The 11,930-nt window shown below is 47.3% G+C and overlaps 1 protein-coding gene across 1 annotated transcript; it reads right to left on the bottom strand.

Annotated features, from left to right (window-relative positions):
• Positions 1–5,154: 5,154 nt before the first annotated feature.
• elfn2b (extracellular leucine-rich repeat and fibronectin type III domain containing 2b) lies at positions 5,155–7,872 on the bottom strand (the record flags this gene model as incomplete). Its single annotated transcript, XM_080841422.1, has 1 exon — positions 5,155–7,872. The coding sequence occupies one exon, from the start codon at positions 7,870–7,872 to the stop codon at positions 5,155–5,157; it is 2,718 nt and encodes a 905-aa protein (XP_080697548.1).
• Positions 7,873–11,930: the final 4,058 nt, after the last annotated feature.

Raw genomic sequence — 11,930 nt, forward strand, 5'->3', positions numbered from 1 at the left:
CTCTGTTCTATCCATCTCCATTCTCGTTCTTTCTCTCTCTCACATTGTGTCACTGCTTTAACCTGTTCACCTGTCCATGTCCTTTCACATCAATAGACTAAAATGTTTACCTTTTAGCTTTCCCAAAAGCCTACTGCCTCCAACTAAATCTTGTTTACTGGTCCACTACCTACACCCCACATATCTTCGTATATGTATGTGTGTGTGTGTGTGTGTGTGGTCTGTCTACTCCATGGCATAAATGTCCCTCCTCTCCATCATGGGCAGCTAAAACGATTTAAGCCTCAATTAGGTTATTAAAGCCTCCAGGCAGAGTGCTGTCGCTCCCATCCCTCCATTGCTTCGCTGGTGCCCGATTGGATCTTTCAGTCTGGCCTCTTAGCTAAAAAGACTCTCCATTGTGTGTCCTCCACACACACACACACACACACACACACACACACACACACACACACACACACTCTCACACACACACACACACACACACACACAGACACACACACACAGACACACACACACACACACACACACACACACACACACACACACACACACACACACACACACACACACACACACACACACACACACACACACACACACAGCCAAACTCTCCTCGCCTGCCTGCCCTCTTTCAGCTCCTCTCTGTGTTTCCAGACAAAAGGACAGAATTGTTGAATTGCGAGGACACCACTAAAGGACAGCAGTGGAAGTGGAAAACTATGCCCAAAATATTGGATGAAAAATATGGCTGTGTCTGGAGTGTCACTCTGAACCGAGAGTTCAGAAGAAAAGAGCCTACAAGCCTCATGAAAGCGGTGCAATTATCTTGACTGCTGTGGCGTTTTTGGCTCCTGATTCTCCCCCTTGTTATTTCGATACATATTTATTTACTCAACTTTCTTTCCTTTGACTCTCCCCCCATGCTATCTAGAGCAAAGTAGAGGAGACGCGACCTCAGAGTTTTACATGCTGAGTCGAAGCTCAACCCACCCTGGCTCAGCGGTAAGGCTTGTTACAGTCGGGCAGGGGGCTTTCGTGGCAGAAACCTCGCACATTCATCACGCTGAGAAGTCCAACAGGATACTCTTAGCCTTGGTTTGGAAAAAGCGCTTAAATCAGCAGCCTGAAATATTAATGCTCCGCTTCTAAACCAGATACACTTTTCAGCTACAAGACGGACACACGGACATGCTGTGAAACTTGAAAAAAATATCCTCATAGCCTTTCAAAAAAGAACACAGCTTAAGGGCATCTGTATTTTAGTCAAAAAGTGAGGGCTGTTAATACAGGAAATAAAGATCTTAGGTTGGAGAGTAATCCACTCTCAGTGTTTTGTAAAATGGCAAAGAGCTGACAGATTAATGTCCCACCTCGGTGCTGTTCTGGATCATTCCACTGCCTTTCCCACTAGCTGCCCCTGCAAAGTCAGAGCCTCGCACTTATAAGGCCCGAGCACTACTCAACATGCGACACCCTTTGCACCAGCACACACGAGCCACTTAGAATAATCTGTGGAGTTCCTCCAGAAAGTCTGTCTCTTCTTTTTGATTTGCTTCTGTTATGGTTGTTGGGATGGAGAGATAATTGGTGTAATCAGATGGATGCTTTACTGTAGTCACAGTCATATTGATGCTTGTAGCAGAGCATGACCACAACAGCCAAACTGGCAGTTCATTTAGTTTAGCAATATCTAACGCAGCCACAGGGCACATGATATGATGATGGTCCATTTATTGTCTTCCTATATATTTAATATAGAAAATCAGATTAGGCTGGAGTGAGATCATCTTAGTCATTTTACAGCAACATTTATACACTTCCTGTACACATTTCTTAGTACATAAAAATATTTCTTAAAAAGACCACAAATTACAAAGATTAGCATCAATGAGCCATAATAGACATGCATGAAAATGTAAAGACGCGCCGTCCATGTATAAAATTGGAGATGGCCAAAAAAAAAAAAAAAAAGGGGGATAATTAGCCTGGAATACTAATTAGACCTTTTCACAGTCATGCTAATGGATGAGAGGCTGGGAAGGGGAAACATCAGCATCAAATTTCCAAGGCTGTTTTCTGTCTATTCAGTTTGCAAGAACATATTGATTGTAAGAGCATGTAAACATTCAGAAAACATTATCTTAAAACACAGTGTCCTTGAAGAGGAGAGCACTTTACATGGCTGTAGTCTTTTGCTCCTCTGAAAAAGAACAGAAAAAAAAAAATCTTAAAAAGGAATAACTACTCATATCAAAATCCCCATTCTGGCACACTGTTACAGCTTCAACAATGCTCCTCTATACAAGATTTCTCTTAGTTTTAAAACTGGGTCTTCATAATAGCGGCAATCATTTTGTACAGAGGCGTAGACAGAGTTTTGTTCATCAACTTCCGGTTGCTAAGAAAAGGAAGACACTTTCATCACCCTCCATGCCTGACAAGTTTATTGTTAAAAAAAGAAACATTGTCTGTATGAATGGCAGTCATGGATCGATCCCTACTGTTGCATTCCCATGATTGCCAGTGGGGTTTGTCACAGTAAGCCTCCGGTAGCAGTACCCCTCTAGGGTAATGTTACATCTTGCAGTTGGTCAGAAAGTGATTTTCTCTGATATACCCCCTAATCCAGTCTTTTGCTTGTGATTGCTTCCTCCAGAAGGGAAGACGCACAGCTCTCCAAAGGGAGTAGTGTCTACTGTGGTGGTTTGTCTTCGTCGTACATAGATGTCCATAAAAGTCTTGTTTTTCTGCATGTGATCTCACTGTCACCAGGCAGAGGGATTCTGGAGCCAACAGCCAATCAGAGCCCTTTTTTAGGTATCACCGACCGACACCATGGAGACCAAAGACCAGCAGGCAGTGTGGGATGACTGCTGCATTGAATTGAGAAGTCGAGCGATTAGACAGTTTGGCATTCAGTGAACACGTCTAAATCAACACTTAGCAGCAGAGCTGGCCTATAAACACCACATTTGCAACTACGTGCCTTGAGGAGATCAAGGCCACATAAATAGAAGATCAAACTAATTAGCAAGTAAACGAAGGGAAGAACTTATCTTTCTGGGGAGATTTCAGTTAGTCCCTGAAAGAGGCTGTGTGGACTATTAGCATGTCTGGCTTTTTTAAACACATAGGGAGCAGAGACCAGAGTTTTCTAAGCTGGGGTCAGATCAGCACATCAGCGCAGCAAGCCTCAAAACAGTGGTAAATGGACATATCAGAAACGGCCCAGACAGGTAGTTATCTGCTCATGAGAGGCTTTTATCTTATGCGCATGCTTGAGGACATTTCGTTCTGACAAATATGAAAAGCATAAATTAAGTAGCCTCCACAGGATTTATTTGCTGCAGTGTCCCCAGATGAGTCAGTGAACTTTTCAGAAAATCCAGAGTAAAACTGTATCAGGCTGGTACAAGCAATTTGACCAGGGCGAAGGAAGAACATAGGGGGATGTATAACTGAAACTATGACTGGGTGAAGTATTGTTAACAGTTACACTCGATGCAATGCTAGTATCTAAATGTTGGTTGCAGTTCCATGGTAGGAATAAACCCTCTTTTTACAGAACATGAATAGCAAGGGCATTCTCTTGTTACCTTGGTGAAAGTGGAATCTAATCGTAAGTGACAACCTTGAATAAATACCAAGTCTTTTTTTGCAGAGGTGTGTTATATGGCAGGCCAGAAGCTTTAAAAGAGTTGATCTGCAGAGGCCACATGCTAATTTACCTCAGACAACCGCTGCAATGAGCCCTTAGGTATTAACACATTCATGGCAGAGAGGTTAAGGGCAGGATTTAGCATTGATGTGGATTATTAAGGCTTGCTGTGCCTAAGTGTGTATGCAAAATGCACATGACCATGCAGAGGCGCATCAGCGGAATACTGTTATCGTCTGTGCATTTTACAGTATCAGTAATCCAGCTCTATGGATTATGGGAGCCAAAGTGCTACACCTTTAGTGAGGTCAGTGTTGGAATAAACAACTAGTCGTCTTTCATACAAATGAGAAGTTAAGGGGTTCTGATCAGCTCATCCACCTACATAGATACTTGCATTCATACAGACAAGCTGTCATTTGCGTACACTCGATACTCAAGAGTAATGCTTCACACTTGGGTTTGATAAACTAATATTAAATGCAGTAGTTAACATCAATAAACCATTAACCACAGCATTAAACACGGCTTAATGTGTGCTCATGTTGATTGTTTTTTAGGTAATGAATAAAAAGATAAGTTAAAAGGATGTTGACAGTGCAATTCATCACCAAACATTACAAAAATAATATATTATTTATATACTAGAATACTAGTAGTTTGTCAATACTGAAGTTCACAAGTTAATGTGTGCAACACACAGTGGGGTGGTTTCCTTCAACAAATCTAACGGTAAGTATATGGAGAGTGAAGAATGTGAAATTCTATTTCTCATATTACTACAGTTTCTTCACATTCCTGGCTGAATGATAGAAATTCAGCACTTCAAACAGCAATGACAGCCAGGCGGTTGAAAGGCTCTAGACCTTTAGAGGTCATTGCTGATGTTGGTGCAAATGATCACTCACAATATTATTTATACCTCAACTTAAAGCATGGCTTAGTAAGGTGATTTAATTTATACCTTTGAACTCTTTGATCAACCTTATTTTGTCTGTCGTTTTTCCTGATAATGACTACCAAAGCGTAAAAAGCAAACTGTGCAGAGTCTCTTGTGTGCATGCAGATGACATGACTCTTGACGGCATGAATGATCAAATATCTTCCAGCACGGGCTGGCAAACTAGGGCAGCTCTCCACATGCCACATGGAGTGTGTGGGTGGACAGAGCAACTCTGCCTATCCCTCTCTGTCTGAATAAGGGCTGAAGCACCACTCATGAACATGTAGCAAACGTAATTATATCATGAACTGTGCACTGAATTTGGTTAGGAGTAAGTCTCTGCTCCTTATTTTATAAATAAGCACTGACGGACGTTAGTGAAAGGCCTGATCCTAATTTGGACTGATCAACTATAAAACCATTTGGTCTTTGGTTTCCTCTTTCTTTCTCTGCTGTATGATTCAAGGCACAAACCAATCAATCAAACGAACTCCAGACCCTGTTAAACCTTTATACCCTTTATATTGACCAGACCTTGATGCTCCTCACCTCACAGCTTCTGCTGTGCAGAGACACCCTTCCAGTAGTCAAGGATGTCGTGGAGATCTTCCCCCTTGGCGAACTGGACTTTCTTGCGGAGGGCGTTGCCAGCTGTGACGTAGCACGATTCGTCGCGTGGGCCTTTCCGGTACGGGCGGAAGCGCTCCCATATCCTGAGCGTGTTCTCTGTCGAGTACTCTGGGCTGGAGGAGTACCCCTCGTAGTTCTGGTGGCGCGGCGAGAGCTGCGAGTACGAGGTAGCGTCCCTCTTGGAGCGCGACAGGGGCTTCAGGAAGGAGGGCCTCTGGGCCGGGGAGTCGTGAAAGTCCTCGTAGTAGAGCGCTGGGACTGAGTGACGGTGCTCCGAGCAGTGGTAGTCCGGGTGCACCTCTAGGTGCTGCTGCATGGCTATTCCATCCACGCCAGCACCATCCATGTTGTACCCACCACCCCCGCTCCCGGGCCCCACCAGAGGAAGCCTCTCCAAGGGCTCCCCACACCCAATAGGGCTGCCCTTGTCTTGGTACTGGCAAGGGTCTGGGCTTCGGGGCTCAGGGACATCAAGGCTGTAGACCCGGCCGCCTTTGCCGGATACTCCGCAGGACGAGCCGGAATACTTCATTCCAGAGCCAACTAACATGGCAGCATCCGCACTCATCTGTCTCTGAATGGGCCGTACGGCGCTGGCAGGGGGAGGCGGGCGGTAAGGGGGAGACATGAAGCCTCCGCCTGTGATCCCTGGCCTCTCGACCATGGAGCCTGGAAAAGGCAGCGGAGGTGCCGGTGGGATTTTAGGGGACGGCACCCTGTGGCAGTTTTCTGATACTCCTGGGGAGAGGGGGATGAGTCCTTTTGTCAGGGAGGAGTTGCACGTGGGTGGAGAGGAGGTGGGGTTTACAGAGGCCATGGTGGCTGTGTTTGAGGCGGCTGCCACCGCGGCAGAGTCTAGCTTGAGAGCGTCGATGCAGTTGTTGATGATCTGGTTGACTTTGTCCACCTCCATGGCGATGGTGGATATCTCCGAGGTGGAGCCCCGGCCGTCGTCATCTGAGTCGTCCCCCAGGTCGCTCACGTCATCCTGACGGAGGTCCTGCTCCCTCAAACATTGCCCCTTCCCATCTCTGCACCTGTCGTCCCCACCCCCAAAGGTCCTCACATCCATGTAGTTACCCTTGCTGCTGCCCAATGCCTCCGAGAAGGCCGTGGCCATCTTCTCAACCTGGGGAATGGTGGAGAGGCGTGAGGAGCTGGTGTTGCCCGAGCCGTGCAGCATGCCCGAGCTGGAGGAGGATGACATGGGCATCTTGCTGTGGTGGTGCTGGTGGTGGGCCTGTTCGTGGAGCTTCTGGACCCCTGAGGGGTCGTTGGCAGCTGCCGCGGCCGCCTCGGGGCCGTACCTCATTTCCAGAATGGTCTTCTTGACGCAGATGGACTTTTCCTTCTCCTCTGCCATCCGACGTTTTCGCAGGCAGAAGTAGACCAGACCGAGGATGATCACCATCCCGAAGAGGCAGCCCACGATGGTCACGATGTAGTGGGTGGTGGTGGAGGGCGTAGGGGGCACGTCCTCTGGCACGGGTGTGGCAAAGCTCAAACAGGTGTGGTTGTAGCGTTGCGAGTTGCGGATGGACGCCACACAAAAAGTGTAGTTGGTGTGAGACTTCAGCTTGTTCAGAGTGATGATCTCCTTCTTTTTGTTCAGGTTCATGATATCGGACACGTACGTGTGATTGTACTGCACCAGAATGTACATTTTGCTGAACGGCTTGGGGATCATCACCAGGAGGGAGGCTGTTGAGAAGGACACATGGCGCAGCTTGAGGCTGGGACCGAGTGCGTCCATGGAGGAAGACGACGTTGTGGGCTGCGGGTACAGCCCGACACGGTCCATAAAGTCCGGCCCCATGCCAGATGAGTCGGGGTCTGGGGGGAGGGACGTCATCCCAGGGATGAACACCCCGTCCCGGCAGACTGACGACAGCATGTTCCTCGCGTTGCGCCCGTGGCCCGGTTGGGGGCTGAGCAGGGGGTAGTTGTACAGCTCCCGAGGCGACTCGCACTGCAGCCGGTCGTAGGTGTGGGTGACGTTGTTGAAGGCCTCCAACCAGGTGAGGAAGCCGTAGAGCTCGCAGCCGCAATGGAAAGGGTTCCCCGCCAGCTCGCACACCATGAGCCGGTTGAGTACGGTGAAGGTGGAGGGGTCTAGGCGTGCCAGCTTGTTGGAGGACAGGTCGATGCTGCTGAGGCTCGGGCACTCCCAGAAGGCGTTGGTGGAGATGACCTCAATCAGGTTGTGCTGAAGGAAGAGGCACTGCATGCGGCCCAGGCCCCTCATCATCCCCTCAGTGACGTTGGTCATCTTGTTGTAGCCCAGCTGCAACACCTGCAGGTTGGCTTGCGCAGCAAAAGTGCCGTCCTCGATGTAGGAGATCTCGTTCTTGGTGAGATTGAGGTCGGTGAGGTTGGTGAAGCGGCTCAGCGAGGTGAAGAACACGGCCTTCAGCTTGTTCTCGTTCAGCCGCAGGTCGTGCACCGTGTTGTTGATGTGCTGCGGGATGGTCTCGTAAGGAGGCTGATTTTGGCTGCAGATTGCCAGCCACACATAACCTTTCTCCCCCTCGATGAGCCAGCAGTCACCCTGCACAGATGCCGGGAGGAGCAAGAAGGCTGGGAGGATGAAGAGGAAGGCGCAGGGAAAGGCAGAGGGGGCACACCACCTGCTATGCATGATGGGAAAGGAAATGGGTTTCTACTTAAAAAGAAAAAGAGCAGAGAAGGAGGGAGGAGGGGGGGGAGTTGAGGTGACAGGGAGAAGGAGTGGGGAGGAACTTGGTGGTTCGAGAGGAGGGTGAGGTCTGGAAAAAATTGGAGCAGATTGGGTTCTCACAGCAGCGGGATCAACATGGCGTCTAGCAGAGTCCCCATGCTTCTTCTATGATTCCTGGCAGCTTACGGTGTTGACTGACACAGATTTTCCACATAGTCACCTCCTTCACCCACTGTCTTCTTTTCCCAGACGTGATGAATGTGCCAGAACTGGAACACAAACCCTACAGATGAGAGAGATAGAAACAAATATTAGAAGTCACATCTAAAACCTTTAAAAGTGAATGGTGGCACAGGGGCAAAAGCATTGGTTTAAATGGTGGGATGATGAATACATTACTACGGCAGTTTATCTCTGATCCATGTGCCCTAGCCCTGGGCCTTGAGACAATTGTATTGTTTTGGCGCTATATAAATACATTTGAATTTAATACAATTTGCATATTTACACTCATAAAGTGATCAGCCAAAAAATGTACACACAACACAGATACATGGTACCGCAACAACACAGTAAACAACGTCCTGCCTGTACCCAAAGACAACTCCTGTGCTAGGTGCTCATAGCCATCAGCTATGCGTTCAATAAAGGGGTGGATTATAAGTCAACCATAGGCGCATACACTGCAAAACAACATGAACCATAGGTGCATACACTGATCTCAAGATGTTCATCAACGTCCAGGTCCATATAAAATGGACATAGGTCACCAAAACATGAGTCAGGCAGGCAGGAAAGCTCTTTGTTAAATAGGAACACAATCTTCAGTTCAACAGCCAATGCCAGCAACCTCTACTCAAAGCGACAGCAACTTTCCCATTACAGCGACATACAGCTTTCACGTTATTGTACCAATTCTCAGTGTTATTCCCACTCTTGGTATCTCTAGGGCCCAATGCTGTGCTGGTTGCCTACCAGTGAGGAGTTGCTGATGCGTTATTACTGTAATTTTCTACAAGAAATGAAAACTGGAGGGAGAGCATGTGTGGATATGAATGTGTGTATGTTCCCATGAGTGTGATGATGTGTAGACAGCGGTGATATGTTACCGACATACATGCACGCGTAAGTGTGTGTGTGTGTGTGTGTGTGTGTGTGTGTTTGTGTGTGTGTGTGTGTGTGAGTGTGTGTGTGTGTGAGAACAAGAGAGAGAGAGAGAGAGAGAGAAAGAGAGAGAACGAGAACTTGCATTTTCACAACCACAGCTGAAAGACCCAAAAGGAAAGGAGATGCTCTTTAGGGGCTTAAAAAGCCCAGATAATCATTTCCATGCTGAATTTCCTTCACCCCAATCATATTAAGATGTGCAGTGCATGGCTCAAGGTCCAGCAAGTGTGCCGCTCAAAATGGTCCCATTTATCTCTCTCTGGCACCTATCTGTCAGGCTCTCCTCCTGCTTTCAGGGGGGTTCAGACCTCCCCTCGACACAGACCATTTATCAGCTAACCATCTATGGGCTTTACCCCCTCATGGGATCCCTGCTCACATAAGAACCCATACTCCAAGGGGCTCTCATTCTATCTGCATGTCTGATAGTCCGTGAGAAAGCTGCATTTAAACACGTCATCAAACACACTATACCACACACACACACACACACACACACACACGCACGCGCACTCACACACACACACACACACACATACAATTCCACACACACACACACACACAGACGCACGCGCACTCACACTCGCACTCACACTCACACTCACACTCACACACACAAACACACACAATCCCACACACACACACACGCACTCAGGCTTGACGCACGCACGCACACACGCACACACAAACACACGCACACACACACCCTCTCTCACACACACATGCATACACATACACACACAGAGAGTTATTCCCAAGACATTTTCCAGGTGAAAATTGAGAAAACACCTCTCAAAAAAACAATGCTCTCTTTCTCTCGCTGTTCAGCGACTCTCTGAGGAGCTCTGGCTCTTCTCATTTAATTTCTCCTGGTGTCGATATTCCCGGGGCGATCGAGCTCATCCGACAGTAATATAAGACCCCAGCATATTCCGTATTATGAGTGTGTTAATTACAAGCCGATTCAATCCTGGGATAAAAGGGAGACAATTTCACACAAATGGAAGTCTCCTCATGGTAATTCCCTCCCCCTCTGCAGCTCGAGAAATGACACTCACAGGACTTTAGGGAGGAAAGAAATGAAAATCAAGTGAAGGGTTTTAGAAAAGAAAGCAGCAGGTTGTTCTTTCTGAGCTGTCCGCAGGGCACAGACTTTTGGACTTTCAAGTAGTCTTTGTCAAATTAATTATAGCCGATATATCTCCCGCACTGTCACTGACGTTTAAGCCATGCGGCCTAACCTCCCTTCTCATTTTCACTCTTCCTCTCTGATGCCTCTCTCTCTCTCCTCCCTTCCTGTTCCTTCTCTCCCTCACTTCCTCTCTGGCAAGCGGACCACCAGAGATGTGATCTCATTTGATGCTCTAGATACTGAAGCCCATAGGAAGCTTTAATTAGGGCTAGGTCTACAGCAGAGAGGGCTGCACTGAGAAGGTAAGACAGGGTTGAGCATATATATATGACCTGCGGGTAAGTGAGAGAAAGAGAAAGTGTGTGTGTGTGTGTGTGTGTGTGTGTGTGTGTGTGTGTGTGTGTGTGTGTGTGTGTGAGAGAGAGTGCATGCTTTCATGCACAGCCTTGTGAAAAGGCTGTTTGTGAGATACCAAAAGTTAAGAGACCCAACACCATAAGGACTACTGATGCTTGCCCTGTGTTCCAAATTAAATAGTGCTTTAGTCCACACAAGAGTGTGTAGAAATCTAGCCGAGTAACTCCAACTGATATCTCACTATGCACCTGTTTATGTCTTGAGAAAGTGGAAAATGGGAAAATGGGAGAGGAAGCCATCACAGCATATTCCCTGGTGCTCAGTCTCAAGAGCAGATGCAGTGTAACTGTTGTTGGCAGGGCCTCCTGCAGAAAAGACTGCCAATTAAAATAGATCATGTGTCTCTTCAGGCTTATTATCCACAATGTGCTTCTCCGAATCATGAGTGGAATTAAACCGAGCTGCCATCCCCCCCTCCAATCTTGGACCAGCCAGAGTACATCCATCATTGCACCATGCACTGTTGATTATCTCGGACCGACTCCATATGTACACTGAAGGCACACAGACTCAGTACATTCCAAAGACATGGATCCAGACAGACAGGGGCTGGAGCAACAGTGCTAGTTCTCCCAGCATTGGAACTGACACACAGTAACAGCGTGATGCTAACCACTGTGAATCACCGAAGGCTCAAATGCAGTGGAGGGCGCTTATTGCCTCTCAGTAAATACATAAGAGAGATTTAGAGAGACCAAAAAAAAACTACCTAAAAGTGAGCTAACTACCTGTTTCAAATTCACCACCTCACCACGCCCCTTTCCCTAAATCACATGTGGTCCCCACCGGAGACTCTTGACTACTAAATATATCACTGTGTGATGTGTAAAGCATATGCGAGCTATCTCTGCACTTAAGAGAACATCTTAATAAATATTTCCCAAAGCCCCCTGATGCGGACCTTGAGTAAATTCCTCGGCATAGCTATTAAACACCTGTCCATTACTATTGCATGGGATGGTGGGATGGGAGAGGCGGAGAGCAAAAGACTGTGCCGCGCCGTTGTTCCTTCCATTCACTGACGTCGTGTCAGATGTTCTGCCATGGCTGATAGACTGGGTCTCTGTAGCATTTTGTATAAGTGTTTCTTTTTTCTTTTTTTAAGACATCACTGACATTTCCCCCGGCTATAGCACTTCGCTCCTTAAAGGTTGAGATATGTTGTTTTATTTATTTTAGACTCCAAAAATAAAGAGAGAGAGGGAGAAAGAGAGAGGAGAGGATGGAGAAAAAAAAAATCTTTCTGAAAATGAGTTGGTTCAGCTGGTTGACGAAGGGTTGTGAGGGGCTGAGGCAGAGGGCC

The sequence above is a fragment of the Sprattus sprattus genome (genome assembly GCF_963457725.1).
Source record: "Sprattus sprattus genome assembly, chromosome: 6".
Lineage (NCBI taxonomy): Eukaryota > Metazoa > Chordata > Actinopteri > Clupeiformes > Clupeidae > Sprattus > Sprattus sprattus.